Source organism: Armigeres subalbatus, chromosome 1, assembly GCF_024139115.2.
Source record: "Armigeres subalbatus isolate Guangzhou_Male chromosome 1, GZ_Asu_2, whole genome shotgun sequence".
Taxonomy (NCBI): domain Eukaryota; kingdom Metazoa; phylum Arthropoda; class Insecta; order Diptera; family Culicidae; genus Armigeres; species Armigeres subalbatus.
The window spans coordinates 310,430,223-310,444,589 of record NC_085139.1 but is presented as its reverse complement, the minus strand read 5'-3'; the positions used below and the strand labels follow the sequence as shown (position 1 = coordinate 310,444,589).

Below are 14,367 nucleotides of genomic sequence, written 5' to 3'. Positions count from 1 at the left end.
CTTATTACAACGAGTTTTTTATTTACCCGACGTTTCGACACGGGGATTGTGTCTTTTTCAAGGGGAAAATATTTTTGTTGTTTGTCGTCGTATGTTTAGTCTAACTTGCACCGTCTGTTTGTCTAATTGTCCGTACATGACTTCGGAAGCAATTAGACAAACAGACGGCAAAAACTAAACGACGACAAACAACAAAAATATCCCTTGAAAGAACACAAACGTCGGGTAAATAAAAAACTCGTTGTAATAAGTGCAAGACTGAGTAGCCGTTCAATAAATTAAATTAAAACGTACAGTCGATCCATAATCAGTAGAAAAAAAAAATAATTCCTCTCGATTTCCGGAAGGAATTCCAATCGAATCCTGGAGTCCTATCAAATCTTAGGATATTTTTTTTTCGGATTTCTAGACAAATTGCTTTCTAATATCTAAAGAATTCTTACGGAATTAAGGGGAATTCCTTTCAAATTCCGAAGAATAGCCTTCCGAATTCCAGATGAAATTCCTTTCGAATTCCAGAAAGAAATGCCTTCCAAATTCAGGCAGGAATTTCTTTAGATTTACGGAAGAAATTATATTCGAATTCTCTCAAATACCGGAGGAAATTCAATTCGAAAGAGTTTATTTCGAATTCTTGAAAAAAATTATTTCAAATTTTGGAAAGAATTCCTTACAAATTTCGGAAAAAAAATCTTTTCAATCCCGAAGGAATTCTTCCGAAATTCGGAAAAATTCCTATCGGAATTCGGAAAAATACCTTTGGAATTCTAACAAATCCCTTTCGGTATTCCGGATAGATCCGAATTCCAAGGGTAGTCTTCCGAATTCCGGAAGGAAATCTTTTCGAATTTCGGAAGGAATTTCTTTAAAATTCCGGATAGAATTTCTTTCAAATTCCGAAAGGATTTCCTTTCGAATTCTGGATAGAATTCTTTTCTAATTCCGGAAAGAAATTCCTTTCGAATTCTTGATGGAATTCCTTTCGAATTCAGGAAGGAATTTCTTTTCAATTCCGTAAAAAAAAATATTTTAAATTCCGGAAAGTATTCTAGGCTTGTGCACCTATTGAAAATTTATCGGCGACGGCTTGGCGGCGTCACGACGTTGGTAATCGGCGACGGCGGCGAAATTCTTCTCCAAATTCCTCCGTAAAATCCACCAAAAAGTGCTCTAAAAGCTGCTCCAGGAATTTCTCGTGAAGTTCCTCCAGGAATTCCTCCGGAAATTCCTTCAGGAATTCCTCCTGAAGTTCCTCCAGGAATTTCTCCGGAAGTTCCTCCAAAAATTCCTTCGGTAGTTCTTCCAGGAATTCGTCCGGAAGTTCCTCGTAAAGTTCCTCCTGAAGTTCCTCAAAGAGTTTCTCCGGAAGTTTCTCCAAAAGTTCCTCCAGGAATTCCTCCGGAAATTCCTCCAGGAATTCCTCCGGAAATTCCTCCAGGAATTCCTCCGAAAGTTCCTCCAGGAATTCCTCCGAAAGTTCCTCCAGGAATTCCTCCGGAAGTTCCTCCAGGAATTCCTCCGGAAGTTCCTCCAGGAATTCCTCCGGAAGTTCCTCTGGGAATTCCTCCATGAATTCCTCCTTAAGTTTCTCCAGGAATTCCTCCAGAAATTCCTCCGGAAGTTCCTCCAGGAATTCCTCCGGAAGTTCCTCCAGGAATTTCTCCGGAAGTTCCTCCAGGAATTCCTCCGGAAGTTCCTCCAGAAATTCCTCCGGAAGTTCCTCCAGGAATTACTCTGGAAGTTCCTCCGGGAATTCCTCCGGAAGTTCCTCCAGGCATTCCTCCGGGAGTTCCTCCAGGAATTCCTCCGGAAGTTCCTCCAGGAATTCATCTGGAAGTTCCTCCGGAAGTTCCTCCAGGAATTCCTCCGGAAGTTCCTCCAGAAAATCCTCTGGAAGTTCCTCCAGGAATTACTCTGGCAGTTTCTCCAGGAATTCTTCCGGAAGTTCCTCCAGGCATTCCTCCAGAAGTTCCTCAAAGAATTTCTCCGGAAGTATCTCCAAAAGTTCCTCCGAAAGTTGCCTCCAGGAATTCCTCCGGAAATTCCTCCAGGAATTCCTCCGGAAATTCCTCCAGGAATTCCTCCGGAAATTCCTCCAGGAATTCCTCCGAAAGTTCCTCCAGGAATTCCTCCGAAAGTTCCTTCAGGAATTCCTCCGGAAGTTCCTCCAGGAATTCCTCCGGAAGTTCCTCTGGGAATTCCTCCGGAAGTTCCTCCATGAATTCCTCCTTAAGTTTCTCCAGGAATTCCTCCGGAAGTTCCTCCAGAAATTCCTCCGGAAGTTCCTCCAGGAATTCCTCCGGAAGTTCCTCCAGGAATTCCTCAGGAAGTTCCTCCAGGAATTTCTCCGGAAGTTCCTCCAGGAATTCCTCCGGAAGTTCCTCCGGAAGTTTCTCCGGAAGTTACTCCAGAAATTCCACCGGAAGTTCCTCCAGGAATTACTCTGGAAGTTCCTCCGGGAATTCCTCCGGAAGTTCCTCCAGGCATTCCTCCAGGGAGTTCCTCCAAGAATTCCTCCGGAAGTTCCTCCAGGAATTCATCTGGAAGTTCCTCCGGAAGTTCCTCCAGGAATTCCTCCGGAAGTTCCTCCAGAAATTCCTCCGGAAGTTCCTCCAGCAAATCCTCTGGAAGTTCCTCCAGGAATTACTCTGTAAGTTTCTCCAGGAATTCTTCCGGAAGTTCCTCCAGGCATTCCTCCAGAAGTTCCTCCAGGAATTCCTCCGGAAGTTCCTCCAGGAATTCCTCCGGAAGTTCCTCCAGGAATTCCTCCGGAAGTTCCTCCAGGAATTCCTCCGGAAGTTCCTCCAGGAATTCCTGCGAAGTTCCTCCAGGAATTCCTACGGAAGTTCCTCCAGGAATTCCTGCGGAAGTTCCTCCAGGAATTCCTGCGGAAGTTCCTCCAGGAATTCCTGCGGAAGTTCCTCCAGGAATTCCTGCGGAAGTTCCTCCAGGAATTCCTGCGGAAGTTCCTCCAGGAATTCCTCCGGAAGTTCCTCCAGGAAATCCTCCGGAAGTTCCTCCAGGAATTCCTCCGGAAGTTCCTCCAGGAATTCCTCCGGAAGTTCCTCCTAGAATTCCTCCGGAGGTTCCTCCAGGAATTCCTCCGGAAGTTCCTCCAGGAATTCCTCCGGAAGTTCCTCCAGGAATTCCTCCGGAAGTTTTTCCAGGAATTCCTCCGGAAGTTCCTTCAGGAATTCCTCCGGAAGTTCCTTCAGGAATTCCTCCGGAAGTTCCTTCAGGAATTCCTCCGGAAGTTCCTTCAGGAATTCCTCCGGAAGTTCCTTCAGGAATTCCTCCGGAAGTTCCTTCAGGAATTCCTCCGGAAGTTCCTTCAGGAATTCCTCCGGAAGTTCCTTCAGGAATTCCTCCGGAAGTTCCTTCAGGAATTCCTCCGGAAGTTCCTTCAGGAATTCCTCCGGAAGTTCCTTCAGGAATTCCTCCGGAAGTTCCTTCAGGAATTCCTCCGGAAGTTCCGTCAGGAATTCCTCCGGAAGTTCCTTCAGGAATTCCTCCGGAAGTTCCTTCAGGAATTTCTCCGGAAGTTCCTCCAAGAATTCCTCCGGAAGTTCATCCAGGAATTTCTCCGGAAGTTCCTCCAGGAATTCCTCCGGAAGTTCCTCCAGGAATTTCTCCGGTGGTTCCTCCAGGAATTTCTTCGGTTGTTCCTCCAGGAATTCCTCCGGAAGTTCCTCCAGGGATTCCTCCGGAAGTTCCTCCAGGAATTCCTCCGGAAGTTCCTCCAGGAATTCCTCCGGAAGTTCCTCCAGGAATTCCTCCGGAAGTTCCTCCAGGAATTCCTCCGGAAGTTCCTCCAGGAATTCCTCCGGAAGTTCCTCCAGGAATTCCTCCGGAAGTTCCTCCAGGAATTCCTCCGGAAGTTCCTCCAGGAATTCCTCTGGAAGTTCCTCCAGAAATTCCTTGGGAAGTTCCTCCAAGAATTCCTCCGAAAGATCCTTCAGCAATTTCTCCAGAAGCTTCTCCAGCAATTTATCCGGAAGTTTCTCCGGTAATTCTTCTGGAAGTTCCTTCAGAAATTTCTCCGGAAGTTCCTTGAGGAACGCCCCCGAGAATTCTTCCGGTATTTTTGTCAAAAATTCAGCAGGAATTCCTCCGGAAGTTTCTATATGAAAGCTTCAGGATGTTTGCTCAGGAAATACCCGAGAAGTCCTGTAACTTCTTAAATAGTTACTCATACAATATCTCCCGAAATTCTCTCTAGGAGTACCTTCAAGAACTCCTCCAAGAACCCTTCATAAATTACTTCGCAAAACTTTACAGAAAGTACCACGGGGACTCTTCTGATATTTTTCTTATTTCCTACCGAATTTCACTAAACCGACCTCCTGAAAATTCTTCCTGGAAATTGTCGAGAAATTCTTGAAGAACTTCGTATGGAAATTAAATTGCGAAAGCTTGATCTAGAAAACGGGGCCATTCTAAGCCGTGCGGTAAGATTCGCGGCTATAAAGCAAGACCATGCTGAGGGTGGCTGAGTTCGATTCCAGATGCCGGTATAGGCAATTTCCGGATTGGAAATTGTCTCGACTTCCCTGGGCATAAAAGTATCATCGTGTTAGCCTCATGATATACGAATGCAAAAATGGTAACTTGGCTTAGAAACCTCGCAGTTAATAACTGTGGAAGTGCTTAATGAACACTAAGCTGCGAGGCGGCTCGGTCCCAGTGTGGGGATGTAATACCAATAAGAAGAAGAAGAAGAAGCCTCATGATATACGAATGCACTTGCACTTGGCTTAGAAACCTCGCAGTAAAGAAATGCGGAAGTGCTTAATGAATAATGATCTGCGAGTCGGCAATTTCCTAGTGGGGGATGTAATGCCAATAAGAAGAAGATCCGGATAATCTCACCCGCATTTCTCTCGAAATTCTTCCAGAAATTCCTACCCCAAAATTTCTCCAATGATTCTCCCGGAAAGTCGATTACAAATAAATTATTCTGGAAATTGATTCTCCGGAAATTTGTTTAGGAATTCTTCCGAATTTTTTTCAAAAACTCCTTCACAAATTCCTCCAAGAATCTCCCCGGAAATTCTCACAGATACTTTTACAGAGTTTTTTTTTTAGCTTTTAATTTTGTTGGGCCACTGGGTCTTTATTGGATAAATGCTGTATATTTGTAAAGAAGATAATTGTCATATAAACTTGGCTGAAAATATGTATTTCCGACAGGAGCTAGATAAAACTAGGCTTAACATTAAGAATGCCATCGGCGTGGTAAAAAATATTCTGCGGCGTGGTCAATTTTCACACGGCGGCGCCAAAAACCCATTTTTGACGGCGGCGTGCGCGTGAAAAATCGTTGGCGGCGGTGGCGCACAGGTCTAAAGTATTCCTTCCAATTCCCGGAAAGCATTCATTTCGAATTCCGGGAGGAATTTCTTTCGAATTCCGAATAGAATTCCATTCTTATTTCGGAAGAAGAATTCCAGAAGAATTTTTTTTTCAAATTCCGAAAGAAATTTCTTTTAAATTGTAGAAGGTTTTTCTCTCGGATTCAAGAAGAAATGAGTTCGATTCCGAAAGAAATTTCTCTTGAATTTTTGAAGGAATTCCTTTCTAATCCCAGAAGGAATTCTTTTCTTATCTTGAAAAAATTCCTTCCGGAATTTGAAGGATTTTCTTCCGAGATTCAGAACAGCATTTGAAGGAATTTTTATTGGAATTGGGAGGAATTTCTTTTGAAATTTGAAGGAATTCCTTTTTTTTTTAATTCGGGGAAATCACTTCTGGAATTTGGGGGGAATTCCATCCCAAATTCAGAGGAACCTGTTTTATTTTTATATCAGCTACGAACTACATATTTAGATTTTATGTAGGATTTTAGGAATTGTTTGTAAATTCCTTCCGATTTTTTGTATCTCGGGAATTAATTTTATCCCCCAATAGATATTAAAATTACTCTAAAAGGTTTTCGCAAATCCTTTTTCCGGATACTTCTAATTTCCCATGAATTTCTTCTTCTAAAGGAATTCTTCGATATTGAGACTGGAGTTCTTTGATTTATATCCCGTTTTTTTTCTTCCACTATTCATCAAAATTGATCACCGAATTCTTCGAAACGTCTTCCGGAATCATTCGCCCAAATCCCCCGACACATCAAGATACCAAACCCACCGTGCATCCCATTCAGAGATTTCCATCAACGAATCCAATCTCATTCAGAATTAAAAGCCATCAACAGCTCATGTGCACGTGGTAAGCACGCGAGAAAAATAGGTTAGTTGAGCCTACCGGGGGCCCATTCGGTTCACAGTCTCAGCCAGATGCCACATAGGAGAACACGTGCCGTTCCACGAAAATGCTAAATAAGCCAAGGTAAACGGTAGCGCGGCAAGAAAACAACCAAAGCGAGGCCCCGTTTGATGGTTTAATCGTTTATGATCGTTTCGGCGACTACAAATGGTCTGAGCACAAATCAAATCCGCCCGAATTGGGTGTACGGACTCACCTTGTTTCGATTCCAGCGCGAGAATCTCCTTGTTGGTATCCAGCCGGGCCAGCAGTGTCATGAGGTCGGACAGGCCGGACCACGGGTCGTGTCCGGTGGAAGCACTGAAAAGGGTAATCAAATAACAAAAAAAAATTGTAGAGGATGACGATCGGTGAATTCGGGTGGGCGGACACAGCCCGGTACACTTACCCTATTTTGTAGTCCGTGCAGAAGGGCGGTGGATTCCACGTGCCGGTGTGATAAAGCATCCAGTCGCACCACACCTGCGGCGTTGTTGTAGTTGTTTTCGTTGTCGTCGATGTAAGTGCATGTGGGAAGAAAGCGAAATAGAGAAATCATCAATGTAAGTGGGAAAAAATCGTGAATCAACAAAAAAAAGTTTGGGAAGAGGGTTCAAAGGAATGGAAAACCTTTCATTTCTCGATGACCATGTGTAAACAAACAAGGTCACGTGGTGCGCGAGGCAAGAGGAGCAGACCACTAGTGCAGCGGTTTCCAATCGTTTTCTGCCATTGCTTGCAGCTTAGCATTATCGTAGTCGGTATTCGGGAACCTCTGCTGGAGTGAACAACAACTTGTTGGCCGTGTTGTCTCGAATGAATGGGGGGTAATTTCGACACGAACTCGTCAAGAGAAGACACATTCCATTGCGGAATAAGAGGTCTCAAGCAGCAGCAGCAGTAGCAATAGCAAAAAGCATCCCCGAGTCTTTTGCTGCCTGGACAAGTAGAAAGTGGAGGATCGCTTCTGTGCTTTCCTCGCACGAGCCGATCGGTCAAAGTCGGTGATGGAGGGTAAAAAAGGTCTCCAGCTGCTATCCATCTGGATGATGGCCTCCTAGAGGCGCACAGCTACAAGACCCATAAACCAAAAGAATCGAAATTGATTGCCACCATGGCAACGAGCATCCACCGAACAACAAGCTGGGATGGCCAACGACGGCGGAAAGCAGGAAGCCACGAGTCATCAGGCGGCCAACAGAAAATAAACTTTTCTCTTCATGTTTGACGACGAGCATCGTCTCATCTTCCTGGGCGCGCTCCAGTACAAATAAAGCCAAATAGAGAGATTTGAAGATTATAATAATTTTGATCGGAAATCGTTGGCTTTCAGCCAGATGGGGCGACGATGAGGAGGATGTACATATAGTTGTGCGTTTTCAAACAAGAATGAGAGACACTTATGCATATCTGACTGAGATCTATAACTACACAGTCGAAAGCCGCATTTAAAAAACACTTAATGAGGATTTCCTACTCGTTTGCATCCCAGCTTTTCTTTCTGAAAACAACGAATTTGCAAAACTTAGTTTAACATTACTCATATTATAATCATCCGAATCGAGGTTCTGATTGCCAATGCAACACCATTTCCGAGTACGAGTTGCCATGTCTCCCTTCCTCTGCTAACCGAAATGCCCTGGGAACATGTTTTCCATTAAAAAGGATTTCAAGTGTATGGAAGAAAATCCTTGACAATATTCTTTCCAGACTATTACATAGCGCATGAGAATCAATTTGGAAAGGCGCAAATAAACCAATACGATTAACAGTCTTCCTTTTTTTATTTCTGAAAAAAAATGGACCGTAGATGTCGGAAGGTTTATTGATGACCGCAAAGATGAAGTAAAAAGTAGCGCTATTAAATTGGAGAAAAGGATTACTTTATAACATTTTCTAAAGTCTGAATGAGAAGAAACACAGCTTCAGTTGTTTTAATTGAAAGCTTTATAGTGCTTAGTCAGTCAAGTTGGATTAAATTTTCATCGAATTCCTCCTACCCCAGCATTTCGAAACATAAAATCTCTGAATAATCATGAATCAGGTTGCTGACGAAACGTGTAGAAGTGAACCGACCACCGTGCTACACTCGGCGCGAAAACCCAATTTTTGTTCAATTGTATGGACATCAGGATAGACATGCTGGATTGTTCGAATGTCACGTCCATCGATTTCCTCAATCTATCCGCATAGAGATCCGCCTGAACGAGGATGAAGAACCTATCAATTATTACGCTGCAAATTGATAGAGGAAAGTGATTGACCCCGTCGTCGATTATTGAAGGTTCCCGTATCGTCATGGTCGAGTCGAGCCGAGGTCTAGGGATCACGACAGGAGTGTGACTTGCACGTACCGCGCGCTCGTACAACCGCCGCCGCCGGGAAGAGGGCAAATACCTGCATGCCGGCGTCGCTGTCGATTTCTGTACTGAGGTGGAAAGTGATGACTGTATGGTATGCTGCGGGTTAATGACCGAGTGGGGTTGGTTGCAAAATTAAGTGAATTGATTTCACTTGTAGGGTGAATAGCCCGAAGGACAGAAGACTAAAAGGATGATCAAAAAGGATTTATTCAGTGTTCAGTATAGAAAACAATTGCATAAATATCCTTTCATTGTTTTAATAACATATTGCATGATTTCATATATGTCTTCGAATTGTTTCAATGCTAATATGTTTTGCCGCTACACTGAAAACAAATAATTATGACAGTTCATTCCAGTTTTGTTCATAATTGTTCAAATTTAGAACTCTGATTGCTCTTCACCTATGTGCTTAATTCGCGAATATATCTATTTTCCGTTGCTGCGTCGAGTCAGATGCGAACAGATGTGCCACTGCTGCCGGCGGCCACAGTGAACAGAAATCTGAAGCAAAAACAACCGAATTGAACAAATTGATTGGTGCAAACTACTTAGCCTCCGGTAAGCGATAAAAAGATTGAATCAAAGCGAATTATCTATTGGCGCGAGTGGGATAAAAACGCAACCACTTGGGATTTCCGGTGACCCTTAACTGGTAATCCCAAATAATTGCCCGAAACTTTAAGTTTCATTAGCATACTATTAGCATTATCTTTGGGAGATATAGAAAATATTCGTGTTCTAATAAGAAAAGTACAATAGTGTCGAGCTGGACCGGAATCCGTACAGCATCGAAATCTATTTGCCTAGTCCTGATTATCACGGATTGATTTAAACGAAGTATTTTTTTTCTAGGGTAAAAAGAAGTCACCGGTTGAACATAACCATGATTACGACTTTGAAGGCAAAGGTAAAAAGTCTTCTCTTACTGATTTTTCTTCATTTAGGCAAACTACCACGACGATCATGTAAACGTAGAGTAACCGTTGGTTCGGATTTCAAACTTGTTAGCTCCGCTACAAGTCCAAATGTCAATCCGTCTTGCCAGAAAGAGTTTGCACCTTCTACCAAAGACAAAAAAAAATAACAATACTGGAAGAGGGGTGTGCCGGTCCAAAAATAGAAGCCATTTTAGCCAGCGGCGGTGGCGGCGTGGAGATTTTTATGTTCGTTCCTCGAACATTTTTTTTTGCCTTTTTTTAAGGATGTTTTCAAGACTTCAGGAAAATCTTTTGAATTTCTTCGGGAAAATCTGATGAACTTCTCTCGAAAATTCTCTGAGCTTCTCCAAAATACTCATTTGAAAATTATTTTTAGATTTTCCATGGTAACTACTTTGAAGTTATGAAAATTCTTTGGGATTTCCACGGAAAAATGTTTCAAGTTTTTACAAGAAAGTGTTTGGAAAATCATGTTAAAAATGTAGACATCAACAAAAAAAAAAAAATTTTAACAAGTTCGAAAAACACCGGATTTTTTAAGGAATTTCTTTGGATTCAATGGAAAACTATTTTAAAAAAAGAGTCGTTTGAGCGAAAATTATTTGGCAAATGCTATTTGGCCGAATAATACGTTAAGTCGAAAATCATCAAGCCGAATTGTATTTGACCAAAATGAACGTTTGGGTACAATAGTTATGCAACGAAAAACGGTTTGGCCAAAAATTTAATTTGGCCGAAGCGACATACGGCCAAATTGGTAATTTGGCCGAAAAAGCACTCTACCCTAACACGTCGTTTGGCTGAAATGGTCGTTTGGCCGAATAGGTTATAAGGCCGAGTATGTTCGACTGGAATGATTGTTTGACTTTCTGTCCATTTGGTCGAAAATGTCATTTGGTCCAACGGCCAAATGTGATAAACAAATGGACCGAAATGGGTGGACCGGTTGGCCAAATAACATTTTCGGCCAAACTACTTTTAAGCCAAATGGCTATTCGGTTGAACGACATTTTCGGCCGTATGACCATTTCAGCTAAATAATATTGTCGGCCAGATGGGTTTTGGCCTAATCCAGCTTTCCACGCTCGCCATAATGGCGGATGCTATAAATTATTTTGACAGTAACTGCTTCCAGACGCTGAACCAAAATTTTGCTCCAAGCAATCCTTGATTTTTTGCATCCAATGACTTGTTTATTGTTTATCAACATGGATATTTTTCCCTGGATTCGTGAACATTTTTTTTCTAATCAGTATTATCGTCATTTTCAAATTCATTAATTTAAAATATTTCTTTCTAGGATACGAACGTTCTTTTCATCTCGTATTGGTTCAGTTCCATATACAGAATGGCCTGAATCTCAGGCTCGTATCGAACCATTAGAAAGAAAGGTAGAGCTGATTATGAGAAATAATGGCGTCACATGGATACGCGGATACGTGGTATTAATTTCTTTCTCGCTCATGGTGTCTGAAGAGCTGATTCCAAAAATGATTCCGTCAAATTGAAATCTTTGAAAAAATACGTAGGCGGAAAAGCGCAAGATCGTAATCCAGCATACGCTAGATCCTAGTATAGCAAAAAATGTAGCTGATTATGCGATGCGGCAATTGTACTGAATATTTAAATTTTCTTAGTGGTAGAAGGTGGCTTCGCGGTTGTCCATGTTATTAAATAATTATATCGCAGGTCGTAGAATCGATGCAACAACGGGTCTTAATAAACGAGACGGAATCTGATTTGCATTATGATTCTATCAAAAATGTTAGTTTCCTGGATGGCGTTCAGACAGTTGAATCTGGATATTGAATTTATTTTTCAATTCAGCTTTTCGAAAGGAATATTGCTCAGTATTCATCATTGATAAATCAAGCTGTAAATTTATTCGAATTCGTATTGTTTTTAAAAATTAATCCTAGACTAACGCTTAGGTCAATGACCAACGCTTAGGTCAAAATCAGGAATATTCTAGTGGAACTGAAGTGGGAGAACCCTCATCTCTCAATAGCCTAAACTGAATATGTAAATCCACTATTGAATTGGGCAGATCGGGAGTAGTAAATATACCGCGTAAGAGTATAGATCAAACCCGAGCACGATCGTTGTTTGTTATGGACTAAGTTGATACTAAAATAGTGAAGAAGTTTCAAGTATACAGAACCTGGGTCTTGTGCACCCTTTGATGATGAACGGGTAGTAAACCCTCGCTATTTCGGCATTCTTGAACCTTGCGGCTTGATCAAGTCCAAAAGTGAATGGTAAAAGACAAAATTCGGGTTTATGTATATATTTTGATGATCCTGCTAGCAAGATTATTTTCGACTGTCATCGAATTGCTTATGACTTGCAAATTTTACAACCGAATTTTTGTTTTTTTTTTACTCTCACTTTCAAGTTGAATTTATTAAAATTCAGGAATAACAGAATGGTTCATGCCTAAAGATTTAGTCAAAAAAAAAACGTTGCATTGCTGTTCAGAAATAGAGCTGATAATATGCATATTTTTATCTATATTTATGACATGATTTAAAAAATAGATATGACCAATCAAGCTGCCTTTGAGGGCAGCAGAGATTCGAAGCCTGTTCTCTCAACTCAATGAGCTCCATCTGTGAGTGTGACGATCATCGGCTACGAGTACCAGGATTGCAACGTGTTTTGAATCAGGGCAGAGCTTGAGGTGTACGATATTTTTCCAAATTTCATCGAGAAAAGCTCCTCTGTATCACAGAGTCAGGTTTTTACACCGTCACTGGTAATAATTGCGAATCAGGAGAAAGCATTCTGTGTCCACCTCAGAGCCATCGATCAACTGAGCAGTTGTGGCAGACAGTAGAACCTATAGACATGCTCATATTTAAAGGAACTTCGCAGTGCTCTATAAAAAAAGATTGATTTTTAATTTTTATTAAATTAGCTTTAGAATAGTTTTACGCTTGAAACCTGTTTAGAGCCATTATTAAATTTTCTTGTTGATAAATAATAAACAAGTCGTTGGAAACAGTAATTAGGCAAATCATGGTTTACTACGATCGAAATTTAAGTTCAGTGTCTGGAAGCAGTCACTGTCAAAATTATGTATAGCATCCGCCATTATGGCGGGCGTGGAAAGCTGGATAGTTTGTTCGGCCAAATGACATATTCGGCCAACCACCTTTCGGCTTTGGCCCTACGTGTCGTTTGTCATTTGATGAAAGCCATTTTTTCGAATAATTAAAATGGTTTGATCGAAAATGACATTTGGCGGAAAGCGATAAACATCCGAAAGGCACATTCGGCCGAATTGATCATTTGAGCGGAAAAGTTGTTTGCCCTAACAGTTCATTTGGCTGAAGATGTCATTGGGCCGAAAAATTGATTTGATCAAAAATGTCCTTTCTGCAAAACAAACAAACGGCATTTTCTGCAAAATGACCTATTCAGCCGTTTATTTTTGGCAAAATGACCAATTCAGCTGACCGACACTTTCGGCCAAATGACCCTTTCGGTCAATTGAGCTACTCGCCAAAGGCAGGGCTGGTAGCGATGAATGTCGTTCAAAATAGTGACTTTAGTGACCAACGATGACGAAAAAGTGACCAAATAGTGACTTTTGTATAAAGTTTTGAACCGGGTATAGAACTACAATTTGCATTAGCATTGTTACGGTATAATTCGTAGATTGCAAACTAGTGTTTTATTTTTGAAATCCTTATATAGAATGCTATCAGAAATCAAGAAAAGGCAAAAACAAGTAAAACATGAGGATTACTGTTACTGGCCACGCCAATCTTCATGTGACTGCGACTCTCTCACGGGCACGGAGTTGGGTGTAGAGGATGATATTCATTAGATCAGCCAGAAGCTAGCAATGTGACCATGGTACCTCATATTAAGTAACATATGACGAGAAGCCACAGAAGAAGAGACTGACAATTTATTCGTTAGGACAAGAGAAGGAAGAAGTGAAGGTAGAAAAGAAAGATTATGAGATGGTTTCCTCTCTCTTGAAGGAAAAGGACGAAAATTTCTGAATTGAGCAATTCTCTGTGAAATCGAAGGTCGATTTATATTTGTATTTTTTGATTTCTCTGAAATTTTGAATTTTATCTGCATCATTGGTTTGCCATTTTAACTCTGGTGTAACTTTTGACAAGGGCCTAAGCAAAAACACCTTGAACACTTTCAAAAAAATATAACTTGAAAACGGCTTGTCCGATCATTCTGGTGTCTTTGGCAAAGTTTTAGGTAATCAATAGGGCTATGTGTACGAAATTTACACTGTGAAATAAAAAAATGTTCAAACATTGAAAATAAAACAACATCATCCGAAAAAGCACGTTTGTTGTGCACAACATGGGCCAGAATTAGGGCGTTCCAAAAAAATCGATGTTCGAAAAGTCATGGTGCTCAACCATGAAATTAAAGATACAGTAAAACCTCCATGAGTCGATATTGAAGGGACCATCGACTCATAGAAATATCGAGATGTAGAATAGAAAATCCTTCGAAAGCTCTTTGGAGGGACCACCACAGTAACCCAGAAATTTTTTTTAGTATGGAATAATTTGCTTCCATGAGTCGATATCGAGTCATAGAACATCGACTCATGGAGGTTTGGCTGTATACCTATGTATCTGCATAGTTTGAAAGTGTACAAACCGATTTTCTAAAACATCGTTAGGGGTCGCGCCAGATCGATTTTTGAAAAATGAGCATTTTTTAGGTAATAAATCAAATATTGGGTCATTTCACAATTTTTTTGAGGGTCACCCATTCGTTTTATATTTTTTAATTTTTCTATGGATCTTTGCCTATATTCTCCATGAATT

The 14,367-nt window shown here is 41.3% G+C and overlaps 1 protein-coding gene across 2 annotated transcripts in view; it reads right to left on the bottom strand.

The window, feature by feature from the left end:
* LOC134207912 (telomerase-binding protein EST1A) overlaps positions 1 to 14,367 on the bottom strand; it is a 339,763-nt gene that overhangs the window by 106,296 nt on the left and 219,100 nt on the right. For both annotated transcript variants that reach the window (XM_062683978.1, XM_062683979.1), the window contains exons 9-10: positions 6,662 to 6,735; positions 6,470 to 6,573 (exon numbers count right to left, since the gene is read on the bottom strand). In XM_062683978.1, the coding sequence (XP_062539962.1) occupies positions 6,470 to 6,573; positions 6,662 to 6,735 (178 nt within the window). The remainder of the gene's footprint in view (positions 1 to 6,469; positions 6,574 to 6,661; positions 6,736 to 14,367) is intronic.